At 42.5% G+C, this 23693-nt stretch overlaps 1 protein-coding gene and 1 pseudogene across 2 annotated transcripts in view; both read right to left on the reverse strand.

Moving 5' to 3' along the window:
• Nucleotides 1-3982: 3982 nt before the first annotated feature.
• The window catches only part of LOC134478878 (disks large homolog 5-like), a 32045-nt gene continuing 12334 nt past the window's right edge, over nt 3983-23693 (reverse strand). Inside the window, exons 1-5 of one of the 2 annotated variants that reach the window (XM_063278617.1) lie at nt 11600-11740; nt 9569-9728; nt 8239-8382; nt 6700-6866; nt 5851-5978 (exon numbers count right to left, since the gene is read on the reverse strand). In XM_063278617.1, the coding sequence (XP_063134687.1) occupies nt 5869-5978; nt 6700-6866; nt 8239-8339 (378 nt within the window). In that variant the 5' untranslated portion in view covers nt 8340-8382; nt 9569-9728; nt 11600-11740 and the 3' untranslated portion in view covers nt 5851-5868. Of the gene's footprint in view, nt 5979-6699; nt 6867-8238; nt 8383-9568; nt 9729-11599; nt 11741-23693 lie in introns of those variants that run through there. The other variant, XM_063278611.1, reaches the window with a different exon arrangement.
• Ppp1cb-ps6 (protein phosphatase 1 catalytic subunit beta, pseudogene 6) lies at nt 11730-14377 on the reverse strand (annotated as a pseudogene).

Below are 23693 nucleotides of genomic sequence, written 5' to 3' on the forward strand. Positions count from 1 at the left end.
CTTCTGGCTATTATAAATAAGGCTGCGATGAACATAGTGGAGCACGTGTCTTTTTTATATGTTGGGGCATCGTTTGGGTATATGCCCAAGAGAGGTATAGCTGGATCCTCAGGCAGTTCAATGTCCAATTTTCTGAGGAACCTCCAGACTGATTTCCAGAATGGTTGTACCAGTTTGCAATCCCACCAACAATGGAGGAGTGTTCCTCTTTCTCCGCATCCTCGCCAGCATCTGCTGTCACCTGAGTTTTTGATCTTAGCCATTCTCACTGGTGTGAGGTGAAATCTCCGGGTTGTTTTGATTTGCATTTCCCTTATGACTAAAGATGTTGAACATTTCTTTAGGTGTTTCTCAGCCATTCGGCATTCCTCAGCTCTGAATTCTTTGTTTAGCTCTGAACCCCATTTTTAATAGGGTTATTTGTCTCCCTGCGGTCTAACTTCTTGAGATCTTTGTATATTTTGGATATAAGGCCTCTATCTGTTGTAGGATTGGTAAAGATCTTTTCCCAATCTGTTGGTTGCCGATTTGTCCTAACCACAGTGTCCTTTGCCTTACAGAAGCTTTGCAGTTTTATGAGATCCCATTTGTCGATTCTTGATCTTAGAGCATAAGCCATTGGTGTTTTGTTCAGGAAATTTTTTCCAGTGCCCATATGTTCCAGATGCTTCCCTAGTTTTTCTTCTATTAGTTTGAGTGTATCAGGTTTGATGTGGAGGTCCTTGATCCACTTGGACTTAAGCTTTGTACAGGGTGATAAGCATGGATCAATCTGCATTCTTCTACATGTTGACCTCCAGTTGAACCAGCACCATTTGCTGAAAATGCTATCTTTTTTCCATTGAATGGTTTCGGCACCTTTGTCAAAAATCAGGTGCCCATAGGTGTGTGGGTTCATTTCTGGGTCTTCAATTCTATTCCATTGGTCTATCTGTCTGTCTCTGTACCAATACCATGCAGTTTTTATCACTATTGCTCTGTAATACTGCTTGAGTTCAGGGATAGTGATTCCCCCTGAAGTCCTTTTATTGTTGAGGATAGTTTTAGCTATCCTGGGTTTTTTGTTATTCCAGATGAATTTGCAAATTGTTCTGTCTAACTCTTTGAAGAATTGGAGTGGTATTTTGATGGGGATTGCATTGAATCTGTAGATCGCCTTTGATAAAATGGCCATTTTTACTATATTAATCCTGCCAATCCATGAGCATGGGAGATCTTTCCATCTTCTGAGGTCTTCTTCAATTTCTTTCTTCAGTGTCTTGAAGTTCTTATTGTACAGATCTTTTACTTGCTTGGTTAAAGTCACACCGAGGTACTTTATATTATTTGGGTCTATTATGAAGGGTGTCATTTCCCTAATTTCTTTCTCGGCTTGTTTCTCTTTTGTGTAGAGGAAGGCTACTGATTTATTTGAGTTAATTTTATACTCAGCCACTTTGCTGAAGTTGTTTATCAGCTTTAGTAGTTCTCTGGTGGAACTTTTGGGATCACTTAAATAAACTATCATGTCATCTGCAAATAGTGATATTTTGACTTCTTCTTTTCCGATCTGTATCCCCTTGACCTCCTTTTGTTGTCTGATTGCTCTGGCTAGAACTTCAAGAACTATATTGAATAAGTAGGGAGAGAGTGGGCAGCCTTGTCTAGTCCCTGATTTTAGTGGGATTGCTTCAAGTTTCTCTCCATTTAGTTTAATGTTAGCAACTGGTTTGCTGTATATGGCTTTTACTATGTTTAGGTATGGGCCTTGAATTCCTATTCTTTCCAGGACTTTTATCATGAAGTGGTGTTGAATTTTGTCAAATGCTTTCTCAGCATCTAATGAAATGATCATGTGGTTTTGTTCTTTCAGTTTGTTTATATAATGGATCACGTTGATGGTTTTCCGTATATTAAACCATCCCTGCATGCCTGGGATGAAGCCTACTTGATCATGGTGGATGATTGTTTTGATGTGCTCTTGGATTCGGTTTGCCAGAATTTTATTGAGCATTTTTGCGTCGATATTCATAAGGGAAATTGGTCTGTAGTTCTCTTTCTTTGTTGTGTCTTTGTGTGGTTTAGGTATAAGAGTAATTGTGGCTTCATAGAAGGAATTCGGGAGTGATCCATCTGTTTCTATTTTGTGGAATAGTTTGGATAATATTGGTATGAGGTCTTCTATGAAGGTTTGATAGAATTCTGCACTAAACCTGTCTGGACCTGGGCTCTTTTTGGTTGGGAGACCTTTAATGACTGCTTCTATTTCCTTAGGAGTTATGGGGTTGTTTAACTGGTTTATCTGTTCCAGATTTAACTTCGGTACCTGGTATTTGTCTAGTAAATTGTCCATTTCCTGTAGATTTTCAAGTTTTGTTGAATATAGGCTTTTATAGTAAGATCTGATGATTTTTTGAATTTCCTCTGAATCTGTAGTTATGTCTCCCTTTTCATTTCTGATTTTGTTAATTTGGACACACTCTCTGGGTCCTCTCGTTAGTCTGGCTAAGGGTTTATCTATCTTGTTGATTTTCTCAAAGAACCAACTTTTGGTTCTGTTGATTCTTTCTATGGTCCTTTTTGTTTCTACTTGGTTGATTTCAGCTCTGAGTTTGATTATTTCCTGCCTTCTACTCCTCCTGGGTGTATTTGCTTCTTTTTGCTCTAGAGCTTTTAGGTGTGCTGTCAAGCTGCTGACATGCTCTTTCCTGTTTCTTTCTGCAGGCACACAGCGCTATGAGTTTTCCTCTTAGCACAGCTTTCATTGTGTCCCATAAGTTTGGGTATGTTGTACCTTCATTTTCATTAAATTCTAAAAAGTTAATTTCTTTCTTTATTTCTTCCTTGACTAGGTTATCATTGAGTAGAGCATTGTTCAATTTCCACGTATATGTGGGCATTCTTCCCTTATTGTTATTGAAGACCAGTTTTAGGCCATGGTGGTCTGATAGCATGCATGGGATTATTTCTATCTTTCTGTACCTGTTGAGGCCCGTTTTTTGACCAACTATATGGTCAATTTTGGAGAAAGTACCATGAGGAGATGAGAAAAAGGTATATCCTTTTGCGTTAGGATAGAATGTCCTATAAATATCCGTTAAGTCCATTTGGCTCATAACTTCTCTTAGTCTGTCTACGTCTCCGTTTAATTTCTGTTTCCATGATCTCTCCATTGATGAGAGTGGGGTGTTGAAATCTCCCACTATTATTGTGTGAGGTGCAATGTGTGTTTTGAGCTTTAGTAAGGTTTCTTTTACGTATGTAGGTGCCCTTGTATTTGGGGCATAGATATTTAGGATTGAGAGTTCATCTTGGTGGATTTTTCCTTTGATGAATATGAAGTGTCCTTCCTTATCTTTTTTGATGACTTTTAGTTGGAAATTGATTTTATTTGATATTAGAATGGCTACTCCAGCTTGCTTCTTCTGACCATTTGCTTGGAAAGTTGTTTTCCAGCCTTTCACTCTGAGGTAGTGTCTGTCTTTGTCTCTGAGGTGTGTTTCCTGTAGGCAGCAGAATGCAGGGTCCTTGTTGCGTATCCAGTTTGTTAATCTATGTCTTTTTATTGGGGAGTTGAGGCCATTGATGTTGAGAGATATTAAGGAATAGTGATTATTGCTTCCTGTTATATTCATATTTGGATGTGAGGTTATGTTTGTGTGCTTTTCTTCTCTTTGTTTTGTTGCCAAGACGATTAGTTTCTTGCTTCTTCTGGGGTATAGCTTGCCTCCTTATGTTGGGCTTTACCCTTTATTATCCTTTGTAGTGCTGGATTTGTAGAAAGATATTGTGTAAATTTGGTTTTGTCATGGAATATCTTGGTTTCTCCATCTATGTTAATTGAGAGTTTTGCAGGATACAGTAACCTGGGCTGGCATTTGTGTTCTCTTAGGGTCTGTATGACATCTGTCCAGGATCTTCTGGCCTTCATAGTTTCTGGCGAAAAGTCTGGTGTGATTCTGATAGGTCCGCCTTTATATGTTACTTGCCCTTTTTCCCTTACTGCTTTTAATATTCTTTCTTTATTTTGTGTGTTTGGTGTTTTGACTATTATGTGACGGGAGGTGTTTCTTTTCTGGTCCAATCTATTTGGAGTTCTGTAGGCTTCTTGTATGCCTATGGGTATCTCTTTTTTTAGGTTAGGGAAGTTTTCTTCTATGATTTTGTTGAAGATATTTACTGGTCCTTTGAGCTGGGAGTCCACTCTCTTCTATACCTATTATCCTTAGGTTTGATCTTCTCATTGAGTCCTAGATTTTCTGTATGTTTTGGACCAGTAGCTTTTTCTGCTTTACATTATCTTTGACAGTTGAGTCAATGATTTCTATGGAATCTTCTGCTCCCGAGATTCTCTCTTCCATCTCTTGTATTCTGTTGGTGAAGCTTGTATCTACAGCTCCTTGTCTCTTCTTTTGATTTTCTATATCCAGGGTTGTTTCCATGTGTTCTTTCTTGATTGCTTCTATTTCCATTTTTAATTCCTTCAACTGTTTGATTGTGTTTTCCTGGAATTCTTTCAGGGATTTTTGTGTCTCCTCTCTATGGGTTTCTACTTGTTTATTTACATTTTCCTGGAATTCTTTCAGGCATTTTTTCGATTCCTCTCTGTAGGCTTCTACTTGTTCTCTAAGGGAGTTCTCCACGTCTTTCTTGAAGTCCTCCAGCATCATGATCAAATACGATTTTGAAACTAGATCTTGCTTTTCTGGTGTGTTTGGATATTCCATGTTTATTTTGGTGGGAGAATTGGGCTCCGATGATGCCATGTAGTCTTGGTTTCTGTTGCTTGGGTTCCTGCGCTTGCCTCTCGCCATCAGATTATCTCTAGTGTTACTTTGTTCTGCTATTTCTGACAGTGGCTCAACTGTCCTATAAGCCTGTGTGCCAGGAGTGCTGTAGACCTGTTTTCCTGTTTTCTTTCAGCCAGTTATGGCGACAGAGTGTTCTGCTTTCGGGCGTGTAGTTTTTCCTCTCTACAGGTCTTCAGCTGTTCCTGTGGGCCTGTGTCTTGAGTTCACCAGGCAAGTCACTTGCAGCAGAAAAGTTGGTCTTACCTGTGGTCCCGAGGCTCAAGTTTGCTCGCGGGGTGCTGCCCACGAGCTCTCTGCGGTGGCAGCAACCAGGAAGATATGCGCCGCCCTTTCCGGGAGCTTCCGTGCACTAGGGTTCCAGATGGTGTTTGGTGTTTTCCTCTGGCGTCCGAGATGTGTGTGCAGAGTGCAGTCTCTTCTGGTTTCCCAGGCGTGTCTGCCTCTCTGAAGGTTTAGCTCTCCCTCCCACGGGATTTGGGTGCAGAGAACTGTTTATCCTGTCTGTTTCCTTCAGGTTCTGGCGGTGTCTCAGGCACAGGGGTCCTGCCGCTCCTGGGCCCTCCCCTACGGGAACCCAGAGGCCTTATACAGTTTCCTCTTGGGCCAGGGATGTGGGCAGGGGTGGGCAGTGTTGGTGGTCTCCTCCGCTCTGCAGCCTCGGGAGTGCCCACCTGACCAGGCGGTGAGGTCTCTCTCCCACGGGGTTTGGGAGCAGAGAGCTGCTGCGGGCGGGATCCTCGGGTCTAATCAACATATTCTTTTTTTTTTTTTTTTTTGGTTCTTTTTTTTCGGAGCTGGGGACCGAATCCAGGGCCTTGTGCTTCCTAGGTAAGCGCTCTACCACTGAGCTAAATCCCCAGCCCCTAATCAACATATTCTTAACGAACAGATGTATTGCTTTTTCTCCTCTAGCACACATAATGAAAGGCGGTCACCAAGATGCCTCTCAAGTGGTGTTTTCTGAAGAAGAAAGTGAGTAAGACCTCAATCAGTCAGACTGCTTAGTGATATATAAATTTAGGGTCTCTAAGCAATGACAAATTAACTATGAGGAAGTATGTTCATCTAAAAAATATTGTTAATATTCAGGATGGTGGTCAGCAGGGGAGTTCTGAGAAAGCAATGTATTCTTCAGGAGCTCTCTTCTTTGTGTGTGTTCAATGCCAGTTCTCTTGCACTTTCTGAGACCTGGGAGAGGAAGGCAGTTTTTCAGACACTGATTTAGTGGGAAAGTGCAAGCCAGCTGTCAGAATGCTGCCTTCTACAACCTGGGCTCTATCAGACAGCCAACATTGATCTTTTAACTGATATCATTGCTACTAACTCTGTAGGCAGGGCAAAATCTCCAGCAAGCCTCACAGTAATGTGGGCTGCCAATCTGGGACTCAGACTTATACCAGTGCAAACCAAGAACAGAGCAATGGAAGAGACCTCATTGGGTTGCAGGAAGAAAGGAGACGTCCATATGTCACCAAGGTTAAAGCCAATGACAAGGACTAATTTGACATTTGCACTTGGTTCTTATCCCCCAAAGGTGCTTCCTAACTAAAAGGTCACATGACAGCAGAGTGGCATTTATCACAGGACCAAGAACTTGTTCAAAACTCTACATAGCATCCAATCTATCACATGGATATTCAATAATGTGATAGGTTATTCATCTGTCACCATTTCTAGACTGCAGCTTTAAAAAGAGCAGCAAATTATACTTGCAAATAAATTCAGTTTCTGAAAAGTGGTTGACTTCCCAGAATACTTGTGCATAGGCAGAGCAATGAACAATTCCATTACATGAGGTGGTTGGCTGGTTGGGAGTGTAAATTAGAAAGGTGGTAGGAGGAAGCAAAGATGTATCAAATTGACAAATTTTATCAGATATTGTTAAGCTGACACATCTGCTTGTCCCTACCAGATGATGCTGGGTCTGGACGTTGCTGGTCTTTATCTTTCTCATTGAAGTCAACCAAATATTTCTGGTTCAGTGCACAATCAAGATGTACCTCCTTGCTCTCCGGTGTGAATGCAAACAACTTCTTCCTCCATGTATTCTGCATCAGGAGCTGGCTGTGCAGGTTGCTGGAAACATACTCTGCATAGTAAGATCATGCTGCGCCTTTCTCCCATTCCTACTCCCAAGTCCCACTAACTTCACCAGGTCCCACCCATGAAGACTTAATAAAATACATCTCGATACATATAAGGCTGCTGCACAAACCACAAAGAGTTAATTCAGGGAAGAATAAATTGTTTGGCCCAAGCAGTGATTAGGGTCAACATCTCCCAAAAAGAACATGGATCTACAACTATCCATGAAAGCCCAATGCATGGGGGCAACATCAATTAGTAGTGGGCAAACACACTCAAAGGAGGTTAGTAAAACCAAAGGAAGGTCATGCTAACCATGTAGTCCAGACACTGAGTTTTGTAACTCACTGGTATGACACTGAAAGACCCTCAGACAGAGGAGACTCTCACTCCAGTCCTGAGGACACCCACCCACTACCCCATGAACACACGGGACTCAGTCTTGATGTAAGAACAAGAGGTTTACTTTGGGATACCAGTGCACTGGGGCTCGACTCGGTCCTCACACAGGAGGGATGTGAAGAGCGTTGAACAACAGAAATGTACAGCTTAAATAGTCATTTAAGATTACACAGTTTCATTAGCTCAGCTATTTCGGTGTCAAGGATAACTAGGCAGATGTTTCTCATCCTGGAATTCCTGGGACAAGGCTCTAACCATATCAACGCAGCTATTTCAGTACCAAAGACGTCTGACTTGATATATGTTTTCTCTTCCTGGGGTTCCCAGGACGATGACCAAGAATATCTGACTTGGCAGATGTTTCTCTCCTGGAATTCCCAGGACAAGCCTCTAACTATGTCAGCACAGCTATGTCAGTACCAAGGACATCTAACATGATAGAGGTTTTCTCATTCTAGGGCACAATCTATAGTGGTCAGTCAGCTTCCCGGAATGTTTCCTGTCTTGTAATTGCCCTGCAGTAAATATGTTCTATACCATCTATTCTTATGGTCCGGCAGCTTCCTAGCGAGTGGGTGGGAATGTGCTTTCTGTACTTTCTGATCTATTGCCTAACATCTAGGGGCTAAGCAAGGGCCAGCTTAAAAGATTCTCTTTCTTAAGAAATGGCCGCACTAATATCAAACGGGGATCTTTCAACACCATAGGTGCAAGTCAGGCTAATAACCTTCTGATGACCTCAATCAGTACTGTTCTACCTAGAGCCTTCTGAAGATGCCTAGACAATCTTGGGATGAGTATCAGTCTTTTATGGAACTGAAAACTGAGTCCTAATGACCCTGGCACACTGATGTGTAAACAGCACAAGAGATAGAACCAGAGCTGAAGACCGTCCAATCCAGAACAAAGAAAGTCAGAAATGGCCATTCCACAAGTGATAGCCTTTCTGACCAGGACTTACCTAGAGAAGGTCATCTCCTTCTTCAGCTTATGGTTGTTCTCATGGATCTCAGTGTTCTCCATCTCTAAGTTGTGCAGAATTGACATGACTACCTCCTCCATTCTCTCCAGGTCTTCATAATATGGATTTGGCCTGAAGTGTGGCCTGACCCCAAATGATAGAATACAATGAACATCAGCATTTAGGAATATATGAACTCAGGCTGGGTCCTGAACAACCCCTGCCCTGGAAGGACAGTTTTTTGAATTCTACATATTGGATCTTCTTCAGTTTCAGAAATTTGTTATTCTGGGGCAGGACACCAGAAGTTAGGCAGCCAGATGGAGGGCTTCCCTGGCTTCCTTTGCTCAATCAGGAGGAAATCTGCAGTCAAGCCAGTTAAGCTATCAGGAGCCTAGGCTACACCTCTCCATGCTCCCCCACCCCAACACACCCAGAAACCTGTGATTTCTTTTTTCCTCCTTTGAAAACACACCATATATCAACACAAAATTATAATCTCCACAAAGAATACAAATATACAGGCAAATGTGGTCACATAGGCAACGAACTGTGCGGTTGACAGTGGGGCTCCCAGAACACAGCACTCACATCACCATGAAAGTGTTACAGGTAAATACTCAGGACAAGACATAGACCCCTAGATTCCAAGTGTGGAGGGAAATATAAACATATAAAAGTTGTCCATATGCATTTGTATGTATGCACACACAGACTCACAGACTGAGACACACCCACAAAAAAAAAATAAAGAGAAATGTAAACAGAGTCAGAGAAACAGAGAGACAAATATGGAAACAGAGAGCACTGTGAGAACCAGGAGAAATGCATGCACCATTGCTGTCTCAGAGTGTAAGACACACAGACAACAACAATCAGGCCTGAGCCTGAGACCTTCTAGTCAAGCATTGAGATGAACAGTTTGGGACCAGGCCCCTCAGGCTGCTGCCTGGATCTTCCAGCACTCAGTCCCCTGCCTAGCAAGTACAGAGACTCACCATAAACTCACTGCAATTACAATCTTGCACAGCCACCAGCTGTCAAGGGCTTTCCAAATGCACACTGGGAACTCACTCTCCCTGACTTTATCCCTGAATTCTTCATTCAGACCACAAATCCTGCTTTTCAATAAATGGAGGCAGATGAGTCCATTGTCCATCTCACTCCTCAGGAAGGGTCAGGTTCTGAATCTCCTCTATATGGGAGATGAGGTTTAGCACAGGGTGGTTAGGGAGGCACAGCTTTCTAGAACCCAAAACCTTAATAGGATAAGATGAAGGTGACCTTGCAGACCCAGGAATGAAACAAGAGCATTTGGAGCAATTCATACCTGTTGTTCTTGGATCTCTCTGTCAGAAACCTCAGGCGATCTCTCAGGTCATTTCTCTCCTCGGTAATGAGCTGCAGCTCTTTAATCAGCCTCTCCTTTTCCTTCTTGGCCTGCTTCTCGCTTAGGGCAGTTTCAGGGGATGATGTTTCTCTCCCAGCGTCTGTAGGTAGAAGAGCACAAGTGAACATGCATGGGGAGAATGCATAGAGTGTACATAGACCACAGTGAGTCCTAAACAGGAGAACAAGCCTGGAACCCAGTGTCATTGCTAGGCGATTGGCCTATGCTTAAGAGACCTCCTCAGGGGATCTCAGTTCTCCCACTACTCTATAGAGACCAAGAGATGTAAGCAGCCAGGTATTCCCTATGCCGGACATCACGTGCTTACATGTACCACGGAGATGGCTTCTCCTGGATTATTATCAGCTGAACAGGGTACAGTTTTATTTCAGGACCCTCACCCCTGTGGTTTCAGAACTCAGATGATAAAGACACTCAGATGTCCTATCCTGATACTCTAGGCCAACAACTTTGGATTTAAAACACATTTCCAGGAAGGACATGTTCAACAGACTTATCAATTCCCCTATTTGATACAGCAAATGCCCCAGAATTGCCAATAGGTTACAGGCTGAATCTTGGTCTACTGGTTCCAAATAGTTTTGGTATTGTAGAAAAATGTTTGTAACACAAACTTCTAATATATAAAACTAAGGATGACCCTGCCAATTAGAGGTAGTCAGAGGAGTTCTAAGAATATAAGGTCATGGCCAGGAGCACAATTCTCTCCCTGTTACTACTGTCAGATATTCACTGTATTTAAAGAAACAATGAGAGTGCAATACATTGATGCCCTGTCTAAATTCAGAAAAGGTGGACCCTACATGACTCCTGATGGTGTTATTATATCAATGTAACATAACAAATCCACTTTATTTTTTTAATGTGCAGAAATTATTGCTACTATACTTCACTACGAATCATGTCTATACACATCATGAGCTTTGATTATGAAAGCTCAGAGTAAAAATCCTTAGTGACATAGCCTTACAGACAAAAACAACATTCATATGGCAATTATTAGCCAGTGAAGCACCCAGTGCTCAGAGCTGACAATGTCCCACTGACCAGCGTTCATTTAAACACATCCTTCACAGAGAGAGGGAAAGAAGAGCCAGTTTTCCAAGGCTTCTCAAAAAGGATTCTCATATTCTGTGGATCTAAAACAAACAAAAAAACAAACAACAGCAAAAACCCAAAAACCAAAACCAATGCAGGAGAGGGAAATACCAGAAAGTTAAGCATGCCAAAGGGTGTCTCATTCCAATTAAAACCTAAAGCCAAGGTACCACATAATCACATCACCAACTAGTTTTGGATAGTACTATATGAGCCTTTTCTTAAATGAAATCTACTGCACAATACAGCATCAATAAATTAAAGGTTAGAGTGCACAAATCCAAATCAGTGGCAATTTGTAAAAAGGAAATAGTCATTATCAGCTGCAAAGTTTGCCCAGTCAAACTGTTTGATTAAAATCACTGGATCAAATAGTTTGTATATTTTTAAAGTCTAGCGGCCTCTAATTATCCTTTTTATTATGAGGCGTCAGTTTCCTTTGTAAGATCCAACAGTTACTTAAGTAGATGAGTGAAGGAAAGTAATAGTCAGTGAACGTCTTTAAAGCTCTTCCCATTTTCACTCTTTAAAATGGTTAGGGAAGAACAGGAAAAGTAGATGCCATGATTCTAGCAAAAACAAACAAAACAAAACAAGCCCAAAATAAAGAAACAACCAAGCAACACTAAAGCCACTTGACACAGATGGATCTTCATGCTCTCATCTGGGTAACTAACGCAGCTAGTTTAACTGGGATGCTTTTCAACTTTAAAAACTGTGATATGAGAAGATAGAACTTTAATGGATACTTTTGTATTTGAATTTTACTTTGTTGAATATTGTAACAGAGTATACTTATTACAATACAGTGTAGCACATCTTTCTATTAGAAAAAAAATTAAGATTCTTTACCTGTCTCCTTAAGTTAAAGGTGTGACATCATAAAGGGTGTCCAATGGCTGGATGGTTTTACAGTGCACACATATATTAGGAAGTATGTCCTTAACAAATCTGATGGTTTCTCTTTCCGGAATTCCTGTCTTCACCTTTTCTTCGGTGGTTTAGCTGTTCGAGGTAGAGTGACAGGACGTCCAGAATCCAGCCCACCATCCTGGTACTTAGCTTTCTTTTCAGATGGTTTCAATATCTGGAATGAACACATCAAAGTTTCATCCACACTCATCATACCACCAGCATTGTCAAAGTCGCCACAGGAATTTGGGGCAGAAAATAAAGTTACGAATTGTCTTTTAGCAAAAAATTCCTATCCGTCTTCTACCACCTGATGGGCTCGACAAATCAAGTCTAAATCATGACGATTCAGAAACTTACTAACTACATCAGCTCCAAAAGTAAAAGAAACACCACGGTCATTTTCTCCCCAGCCTTGTACATCCTTATCTGGGTCGGAGCACAGTAAATCACACTGCAAACCTGTATCAGGTACACCAGTGGGTCTCATAATTCTCCGAATCTGTTCCACAGACTGTGGGTCTGGTGACAGTCCTCCACGACAACAGAGGATTTTCTCATCAACAATAGCAGTTATAGGCAGACAGTTAAAACAATAGTGAATGTCCTCCACAATTTAATATTAAATCTTCATTTGCACTCATCATAGAATCCATAAATGCCGTTGATGCTAGCACACTCATGGTTCCTCATAGAAGAAAGAAGTTCTCCGGGTATTTGATTTTGTAAGCCAATGGCAAACAGATGGTTTCCAAAGACTGCTTTCCTCTGTCCATATAATCTCCACAAAAAGATAGTTTGCTTCTGGTGGAAAACCTCCATATTCAAATAATCTCAGTAAGTCTGAATACTGTCCATGAATATCTCCACAAATCTTCAGTGATGCTTCCAATTCCAAGAATAGGCTGGCTAAGAAAGATTTCACGAGACGTGATACACAGTCCTGGGACTTCTGCTTCAGTCATCTGCACAATTTTTCCCGGATGATATCCTCGTACCTCCAGCAGGTGGGTGGTGAAACTGTCCACGTTCAGCTCCCCTTCAGCCATCTTGTGGGCACCAGACTCTCCTCCCTGCAGCAGGAGCAAGGGCAGCTCCAAGGCGGTTGCAGCAGAGGTGGCAGAATGACATTCTCACCTAGGAGTCCCTTTGCCTTTCTACCCCAGTTCCAACTCACGCCAGGCACGGGCCTTCCCCCCAACCACTCCCTGCCGAGCAGTGAGAGCATGCGCACATGCCAGCCGCCAGCCGCCAGCCTCACCCACTAGAAATAAAAGGGGAAGCCCTTGGTCCTGCCAAGACTGAACCCCCAGTGAAGGGGATTGTTGGGGGGAGGGCGGTAATGGGAGGAGGATGGGGAGGGGAACACCCATACAGAAGGGGGGAGGGGGAGGGGGATGTTTGCATGGAAACCCTGAAAGGTAATAACAATTGAAATGTAAATAAGAATACCCATTTAATAAAGATGGAGAATAAAAATAGAAAAAAAGTGTCACACATTTAAAACAGAAGAATATGGACCCTAATTTTAAACCACAGCTCTGTCAATTAACTATATCTTTAAGGAAGCTCAGAAAAGCAGGCCAACCAATTATTTTCTCGGTTTAAGTATCTGTAATGTCGCATAAATAATAATGTCCATTTCTTGCTATTGTGGAGGGAATTAAATAGATAATATGTAATCATGGAAATTTTGAAGTACCATCCATTTTTCTGTTCATTAAATCAATCTTCCTCATTTCATTGATCAAGTATGTATGTTTTCTTTTCATAGTTACATGTATAATAAAACCAGTATAAAAACCTTCAGAATTGTATAAGCTTTCACTTTTAACAAATTAAATTAGCTATTCTTTGTATTTCTGCTGAACATTTAAATGTTCTTCATATGTCCCAATGCTAGTTTATTAGGTACCTATAAACTTTAAACTCTTTGCCTGAGAGCATGAGTACTATTTAATTATATAGGAACTACTCCCAAGGCTGTCTTTGTATTAGAAGCAATTATATCAGACTCTAAGAAAATTAACTTTTGCGTAAAAGTTTGTGTGTGTATGAGTGAGAGAGAGAGAGAGAGAGTGTGTGTGTGTGTGTGTGTGTCTGTGTCTGTGTGTGTGTGTGTGTGTGTGTGTGTGTGTGTGTGTGTGTGTGTGTGTGTGTCTTGCAGCACATGACCAAACAACTTTCATGAGGCATTTCTCTCCTTCTGTCATGTGGGTCCCAGGATTTAACCCAGATGCTTAACTTTGGCAATAAATAATATTACCCACTAAACAAACAAACAAACAAACAAGCCACAAATCCACTTTGAAAGTATTCAGAATTTCACAGAATAATAGCATTGACCTTACCATATCCGCCCTGTGGGGATGGGGAAACTAATGTTCTGAAATCCATGACTTTCAGGACTTGTGATATTCATGGAAATTCACTTCCCTTGCAGATGCTCCAGTTGTGGTGTTCCATTGCTAGAAAGGTGAGCTTAAGCCTGCAGGACCCCCCGCCCCCCACGCCGGGAAAGAAAGCTCAACGTACATTGCCCAGAACTTACTCCACATTCCCCAGAACCACTGTCTTTGTCCATCTTTACTTTTAGATAAAAGGCCAGATTCCTTCACCCTAGTCTCTCCACTACCTACATTCCCCCTCCCAAAATGCATGCGAAGACAGGAAAACATGTCTTCTGATGTATCCAACAGACCCAGACTGAGAGAAACTAGGGCACTGGTTGTCACTACAACACTGGTGACATCACAGAGGATGCCAAGAACTCTCTAGGAGACAATAGAGTGTCATAGAAGGGACAGCTGATGTCATGGGGAGCAGACTTTGCCTCCCTGCTAATGATCTCCCTGTATTGAGCATAAGCAGAGGTGCCCTTTCCAGGAGACTTTCCTGGGGCAGAGTCACGGAGCATCTCCTGCTTCCAAAGCCAAATTTTCCTCAAGGCTTGATTATAAAAACCTTAGTGATTCTTATGCATCTAAATCAATGTTTCCTTCTGAATCTTGCCAAAAATGTCTCATCCTAACTCGAATTATCCTCCTTCAACAATATTAGCCATTAATAATTCCTGAGATATAACACTGGTTTCAATATGCAGTCAAAAGGTTCTGCTGCTTCATTTTGTACAGGTGCTTGAAATCACATCAAGAAATAGCCTGCATGGCAGGTTGCAACATGGGTGTGTGTGAGGCGAACACTCATGGAGCCTTGTGCTTAGCATTCGACAGTTGCACAAAATTCCTTAGGAGGAAGACTTGAAATCATTATGGTGCTAGGAACAGTGTGGAGACCAGTTGGCAGAGGAAAGTGAAATATTGGAGCCACCAGTGAAGAGAACCTCATGCTGCTTGTGGGGTGCTCCTCTCTGCACCAATGTCACCAAAGGAGCATTGCTCACAGGCCTCTGTAAGGTATACCATGAGTTTTATCAGAAAAATAAAATAGTCAACAGATAGAGGGGGTGTAGGTAAAGGGGTAGGACGAGGCTATAAACATCACTAAGTGGATAGAGTAAGGTCCCAGCACTCTGGGTCATGGGTCACCCACCAAACACAAAAGCATCAATCATAGTAAAAAATGAATACTTTATTGAATGCACACACTAATACTGATTGATCACATCCATAGCCCAGATATTTGGGGCAGATCCATGGCCCTAAATATCTTGCTCTCAACTTATATAGCTAAAAATAGGAAAGAAAGAAAAAAGAAAAAGTCAAAACAAAAAGCTCAAGCTTCTCATATGAGGACTGCAGGAAGTGTTGTCTGGTGGTCAGTCCTGATTGGGCCATTTTAGATAGAACAGTGCATAGCGACCCTTAATGTGATGGGTCTTATATAAAGCTTTCTGAAATATTGGAATTTTAACAAACCTCATCCAGAACATACAGCAGAGGAAAGGATGTGATCACCATGTCCTTGCTCTCTATCAGGTTATTTATCTGTGTCCATGATTGTCAGGCATAGAACAGCAACAATATGAAATAGCTGGTAGACATGGAAAAAAGTGGCTCAAACTATAGTTGTGGGTTACACACCTCAACTGTCAAAGGCTAATGCTGTCCTCACAGTCCTTGGAGGCCACTCTGGTAAGCCTATCTATAGGAAAGTGGAAACAGGTTTATCTGAGCTCAAAGTGAACCTGGCAAGCCAGGGAAAGGGCAACATGGGATACTTGAGACCCTGTCTAAAACCAGCACAGAAATCAGCCCTTCATTTAAAGCATCATCTATGAATTCTCGATTATTTACCATTCTCTCCCTACCAGTCTTTCAGTCTGGAATGGTAGTAAAGAACTGGAAATGATCTTTCTATTCTAAGGACTTTGACCTCTCTTTCCTTAGGTCCACATTAAGAACACATGCAAATGGACATCACCATCTGAACATCTTAGTATCATCTACTCAGTATATCTAACCTAATACTGTGCCTATGACAATCTCAAGCTTCCCTGAGTGTTGCTGCCCCAGCAAGAAGAATGAAGTACTGAGGTCAAACCCCAGGAATCCTTTCAAGGGGTTAGAAGAAAGCCATCAGAGATACTCCACTTCTTTGTCCTTAGATTAAATCAAGCTGACACAATGTGAACCTGGTGGGCTATTTAACCATTCATCTTTCTCCGAACCCCACCTTTCTGAGTTCAGTCCATGGCAGAATTCATTCCCCACCATTGTAGATATTTCTTGGTATATTTCCACAAGAACCAGGTCTCTTTGGTTCTTCCTTTTAATAGAATTATTTATAATCAATCAACTGCTGCCCTCTGTAAGAAATGAGTAGTGTCGGCTGGGGATTTAGCTCAGTGGTAGAGCGCTTACCTAGGAAGCGCAAGGCCCTGGGTTCGGTCCCCAGCTCCGAAAGAAATGAGTAGTGTCTATAGTAACTGACCACACCGTATTTGTGTATACAAGTACGTTAGTGGAAATCCAGCATTACTGAGGAGTTGGAAACCAGTGCAGTGTCCTTGCCTTTCTGTGCCTTGGCCTGGCTCACAGGCAGCTGGGGACAGACTTTGAGTTCCTCTTCAGGGACAGAGTGATGTTGAATGGACACTGAGCAGGCAGAGAAAAACAGCTGAGGCAGCTCCTTTCAGTTATCAAACACTTCATGGATGACAAGAAAAAAACTAACGAAAGAACAAAAAAACCTGACACTGAACTGTGTGGTGCTGGTCACATACCCTGTTATGTTCTGTATGTTATGAGGTTTGTTAATCTTAACAAGTTCCCCAACTATGAGCTTAACATAGGACCCTTTAGATTCCAGGAAAATAGGAACTATTATGTGTAAAATGTCCTGAGTCAGGGCCCATAGACAGCAGCATTTCTAGCCCTTTTGTGTGAGCCCATGTGGATTTTGCAATGAGCTGGCCCTACTCAATGTCCAGGACACAGTTGTGAGCTGTTGCTCTGGTTGAACTGTATTGGTGTGTGCATTCAATGAACTACACCTATTTAAATGAATTCATTGTTCGTGTGGTTTGAGTCCAGACCCCTTGACACCAAATCTTCCCTTCAGCAGCATTTAGGAGAAGAAGCTAAGGTCAGGAGAGGTGACATCTTGCCATAAGTTATGTGACAAGAGGGATGGTGAATGATCCCTTGTGACAAGAATCAAGGTTTCTTCTGTGGTATTTAGATCTATGTTGTCACTGTGCAACAGCTCAAGAACCCATTTCTGATTTTCCTTGGGATTCCTGTGATGATGCACTCAGACATGATTGGAAACAACCAAAATGGTAGTCAGAGTATTTGATTTATACAATGCAAACTCATGTTTCAGGGTACTTGATTACATTGTAAGCCCCGAGAATTTTTTATTTACTTAAAAAAATGAACCTCTGGTGGTGTGGGTCAGCACTGACACAGACATTTAACTCTAGAGCTTGCTGGTTTTTATTGACAGAGAAACTGCATAGAATTGCTATAGGGACCTGTGTCTTAGGTCTGTTTCCCTAGTATATCCTCTACATCTCTCATGATGGTGATCCTGTTTCTGGCTAAATATACGTCTGTTTACTGGGGGATTGAGTTACGTGACATGCAAATATTATTTAAACCTATGTATTAAATTTTGTCATTTTGTTAATGTTTGTGGTTTTCCTTGGCCTCTTTTGATTGACTGTCGTAGTTTTCTTAAATTATTTCCTGTTTCCTCTAGTATTTTATGCTTCCCTTCAAACTAAAGTATTCCTTTTAGGATTCTCCAGAGCTGGCTTACTGGTTATACATATTTTGTTAAATTTATTTTTAGTGTACATTAGTCACACAGTAGCTGGGCAGCTGCCTGCCCGCCATGGTATCTGATCTACTTTCCAAACAATAACGCTCAACTCTTACTGACTGTGTAGCATCTTGGCTGCTCTTTGTTCCCCTTAGACAGCCCTCAGGACCAGGCTCTCCTCTCCCTTAACCATGGCTGCTGTCCTCTTCCTCTCTCCTCTCCATCACACACGTTCTTCCTTTATTCTCTGGCAGCTTCTTCTTCCTTCTTCCCTCCTCATGATCCTCTCTAGCAAAGCCCTCAGAAACTCCCCTCCCCCATCTCTCTGCTGTGCAGCTGTTGGCTGTTGGCTTCTTTATAATCACAGTTAACTGGGAGCAGGGTCAGTTATTTGGGGGGTTAACCAGTCTTAAGTTCTACAAATTAGCATTAAAATACAAGCAGTATTGGGCCAATCAAATACAGGGATTTCTGTTTTGTTGTTTGTTTGTTTGTTTTGATTTACTTTTTATTTTACCTTTTAACATTTTATTTTATTTTTGGCTATTTCTTATTAATTGATTATTTTATTTATTTATATTTCAAATGTTTTCCTGCTTTATCAAACCTTACATCCCATTTCTGTTCAGCTTTGCCTATATGACAGTGCCACCCCAGCACACACATATCCATTCCCACCTCACACCTCTGGGATCTCCTTTTGGTGGGGCAACAGGCCTCAGCATAGTCAATGGCCTCCCACCACATGGATGCCACTTAAGTCAATCCTCTTCTACACAGTTACCTAGCACCATAGACCCATCCTTGCATATACTTTGGCTGGCAGTTTGGTCCCTAGGAGCTGGGGGATTGGTGACAGAGGGTCTGGTTAGATATTAAAGACCAATGATTGCTGCTTTCTCTTCCTTTTCTGGTTATAGGTGAAATTATGTTTGTGCTTCTCTTTTTTGAAATATTAGAGAGATGATTAATTTCTTGGTTTTTCTTGGGTACAGTTTAGCTCATTGTATTGGAATATTCCTCCTACTATCCTCTGTTGTGCTCTCTTAAAGAAAAATATTGTTTAAATTTGGTTTTGTCATAAAATATCTTGGTTTCTCCATTTATGGTGATTGAGAATTATGCTGGGTATAGGAGCCTGGGTCTGCATTATAACTGCCAAATTTTTTCTGGCTTTTGGAGTCTCTGTTGAGAACTCTGGTGTAATTCAGATAGGTCTGAATTCATTTGTTACTGGATATTTATACCTTACCCCTTTTAATGTTCTTTCTTGATCTGTGCATTTAGTGTTTTAATTATTATGTGAATGGAGGAAATTTTTCTGGTTAAATTTATTTTGCGTTTTGTAAGCTTGTTGTACCTTTATGCCCTTTTATTTCTTTACCTTATGGAAGTTTTCTGCTATGATTTGTTGAAGATGTTTACCGGACCTATGAAGTAGAAATCTCAATTCTCTTCTATATCTCTTGTCCTTATGTTTGGACTTTTAGTTGTGTCATGAAATCCATGGATGTTTGGATTCAATAAACCATACATGTTTACCTGAGATGGGTGTTTTGTGCTTTGTGGGGTGACCTCCTTTACCCCAACTCTTCCATTTAGTAGCACGTTGGATAATGAGACATGGTCAGCAGTGGTGACCACTTCCCATAAACTATATGAAAATAGGGCGGTGACTTTATGTGTGTCACGTATCAGTAGTCTCCTGGGTGGTTTTGGTCCCCGGTTGGCCACATGCAACAGTTTCAAAAGCCCGGGATTGATGTCCCTTGGGACTCCCATGATGATGCACACAGACATGACAGAAAAAAGACCAGAATACACAGGACAGTAGTTGATTTAAGTAATAGAGAGAACATTACTAAGTTATGTTACAAAATATTAGATCACACAGTGATGTCCATGAATGAATTATTTAATGAAAAACTATTGTGTGGTATAGCATCGCCAGGGCACAGACATTTAATGCAAGAGCTCTTTGTTTACTGTGAACATGGTCTTTATTACTGTTCAGCTCACCTACCTCACACCTTTACTGCAAAGCTAAAAGGGCACTTAGGTTCAGTGCAGATCAAGGCACAACTTGATAGGAAATGAAGATAACTAGGGCAATGGAAAGTCTTTCAGTTGAAGGATTTTTAAGAAAGTGTGCAGAGGGAAACACAATGCTCTTCTTCTGGGCGAACAGTGAATTAGGAAGGACAGTTGGGAGTTTTACCTAAATACAGCATCTGACTCCTGAGACATCATTGGTAAAATTAATGTCTGGAATTTTGTGTTGTGAACCAACACATTGGCTCTGCAGCTTTTGGCAAGGGCCATGGACGGAGAGATCACACCAGCTGGGAACAACCTGAAAAGAAATCAGTTTTTCTTAAGTCACCTGAGAAGTCCTCAAGGAGAGAGGAATGAATGGGTAGCACCATAATAGAAGGCTTTAGGATCTCGTACAGTGCTACTCTAGATGCCTTGAAAGTAGAAACAGAAAATGTAAAGCTAAAATGACTTCACAGGAATTAGCTCAATTCTCAATATGATTATTTCATATTGGTATTTTATACTTGATTCATTCTTTAAAAGTTTTAAAATAAGAGCCTTCTGTTTTAATGCGAGGTGGTCTTGGAATCACAAAACCCTTAAAACACCTTTCTGGCGACTGACATCTAACACTATCGGACTAGAGATTCTACTTTTAACTTCATCACCATCAACAGCTTCCATTTAACCAGCAGGTTCCATGCCAGGCAGACACTGAGCAGGTTGTATGTTCTGTTAATCTCCACAACAACCCAATTCAGCAGAAACACCCCCATTTTACAGGTGAAGAAACCACAGCTCAAAGCAAATGAGAATCAGGGTCCCCTCAGTCTCACTGACTGTCACTCAGACCCACATCCTTCTCTGTAAAGGGAAGCCATGGGCCTGATGTGGGCTGTGCAAGCTGACTCTGCTGAGATGGTCAATGCTATTCTTGAACCTGGAAGTAAATGAACAAATGAAAGAACCCCAAATTGGGACTCTCGCTCCAGTCTCGGGATGGCGGCATGCCCCAGGAAGCTCGAGAAGCCGTTCATGATGTAATAACAAGAGGCAGCTTTATTAACGAGATCTCGGGCCGACACGCCACGCCTCTCACGCAGGAGATAGAGGGCTGACGACCACGAGCCTCTAAAGGCGGGGGTTTATATAGGGAAAGCCAGGGAATTTCACGCGGTTACACAGGATTGGCTAATTCAAAGGACTCACAGTTACTTTTGGCACGGGATTACATCAGCAAAGAGTATGTGCTACCTAGTCCCTCAGCAATGTGGGGTGGGATGATCCATCACCCTCAGCAGGGGGATGACTCACCTCTAGGGAGTGAAGGAAGGGGAGGGGGTGGCTCCAAATGGTCCTGCAAGCCCTATAGTCTCCCTCAGGTACATCCGGACCTTGTTTATGACTAACTTTTTAAATTTAACTCTTCAGAAGAATTTAAGACAAGGTGAGCCCACAGACTCCTGGGATAGATTCTGCCTCTTGGTCCTAGGGTGGGACACGGTATCCCTTGCTGTGGGTCTCTACTCATCTGAGGAGTCTGCTCCCCTGTGTCAGCTTCTATGGCAGTTGTTCTCAACACGCCTAGTGCTGCAACACTTTAATACAGCTCTTCATGCTGTGGTCACCCCCACCATAAAATCATTTCATTGCTACTTTATAACTGATATTGCTACTCTTATAAGTCATAATATGCAAGGTATCCTATATCAAAGTATCTGGTACATAATTTCTGTGAATTGGTCAGGACCTACAGGTCAAGAAAGAATGCCCTGGGTTTTTTTTTTTGTTTGTTTGTTTTTTATGGAAAGGCCTTCATCTCAAAGGACCTGGAGCAGTTGTAAGAGCAGAGACACCCTGAAGTAGTGACAAGTTTTAGCAGGCTCAAAGGCTGCTTGCCTTAATGACAAAAGAGATTGCTGGCTAAAGGCACAATCTCAAATCACTGTCCTCAGGACATTTCTTGCCTCAGTTTTTCCCCATTACAATGTCTGTCACCTTGTACTTATCTGTCCAGGAAGCCAGTCCCTGCAGTCTCTAATACAGACAGAATGTTAAAGGCAAGAATGTTTTCCCTCTGTTGGCCCGCTTTCCCTCTGTTGGCCCACAATCACTTCTACAGAAGTAAGTTCAAATCCCCCGTAGGTAAATGTGTGTCTCTCACATAGTGTGTGAGACTTGAAATGTCATCTGTTTGAGTTGACAAAAACCTACTCTCACTTCAGATCTAGAACTGACCAACACTTATTTTTCAGGAGAACAGAGAGGCTGACCAGGCCTGCAGAGTCAGATCCCCTCCCTGCCTGGGACAATCCCACCCACAGTAGACTTCAGCTTCACCTAGCAGCTGTTATCAAAAAAATCTGACCCTAAGATTCTGAAGCCCACATTTGCACAATCCCTTAAGTTGTTAAATGGCCAATATGTGGGTTTTCTCCAGTTTAAACTATTCTGGCTTCTTTTCTCTCCTGTGCTGCAGTCTGTTCTCTCTGGTCTGTTGGTCCTGGAAGGACCTGGGTTTAACTCAAGGTCTGGGGGTGGGGTGGGGAGGAGAACCTTTTATTGTGGGAATGAGCATGGATTAAGAATGTAGCCCCACTCTGACTGGCCAACTAAGCTCCAGAAAATCTTCCCTAGTCACAGAACTGGGCCATGTGGGAGCCTAAACTGTTTAAAGGGGAGAGCTAGGTGCTTTCTTCTGGAAGGAGCACTTGGGGGTTGACTGTCACTTCTGAACCTTCTGTGTTAAGTCACTTCTCAGAAGGGAAGCTTTCCTCTAACTCCTTCATGGGACCAGGCCAGCACTGGGGCCTGAGGACCTTTGGTTGTTTCAGCTCTGAGCTGGGAGGGGTAGCTCTCACCCTGACATGGAGAAGCCTGTTTTCACAGCTGATCTAGATCTGAGGAACAGGTGCTTTTAAAGAAGCATGTGAGAGTATCTCCTGCAGGAGACCACACTCTGCAGGGAAAGTCACACAGGATAACAAAAAGTGACTTCCCAACAAACACAGGACATGGGAACCAGGGAGGGCACTGGATGGATGGTTGGAGAGTTTGAGAAAGCCTGCATCTCCCTGAAAGACTTCCCACAACCATAAGTCCCACCACTGTCCCAGGCTCACAGGGGAGGCTCAGCAAAGCCTGCCACCTGCTGGGATCCCTGCAAACTAAAACTGGAGTGGAGAACTGAGGAAAGCATTTGGTGGAGGGGGAGACTCAAGTCTCCAGGGCCAGGTCAGCCTTCTGTCCCTTTGGTTCTCCTCACTTCACAGAGGTGCCTATTGAAAGGTGAGGCAAGCCGGGATCTCAACAGTCTTTGGCCAAAGAAGTGAGAGCCCACAGGGCAGAGCAAGGCAAAGCAGAGCCAGGCAGAGCAAAGTGAAGCCCTGCCAGCCAGCAAATAGGCCTTGCGCATGTGGGACTGGTGGCAGCAGTGCTTGCCCTTGCTCTCCTGGTGGCGCAGAACCCCTGCCTGGATGTGAAGAGTGGGGAAACTCACAGTGGCTTGTCCTCCAGCTGCAACTGCCAGTGCTTGGGGAGGGGGAAGTTGAAGATGCTCCCATGATCCTCCGATTTCTGGCCCACTTTGTCCACGGTTGTCCATGTTCAAGGCTGTGGTCAGCCCCGCCAGAAGCCCCGAGGACACGTAGAGCAAGCACAACTGGCCAGCAACCACCATGGGCATCCGAGGTGGGACCCAGGCCAAGTGGCAACAGAGGCGCACCAGGCAGCCAGGCACCAGCCCCAAGCCTGTGCATACTGAGGCCAA

The sequence above is a fragment of the Rattus norvegicus genome, chromosome 19 (assembly GCF_036323735.1).
Source record: "Rattus norvegicus strain BN/NHsdMcwi chromosome 19, GRCr8, whole genome shotgun sequence".
Taxonomy (NCBI): domain Eukaryota; kingdom Metazoa; phylum Chordata; class Mammalia; order Rodentia; family Muridae; genus Rattus; species Rattus norvegicus.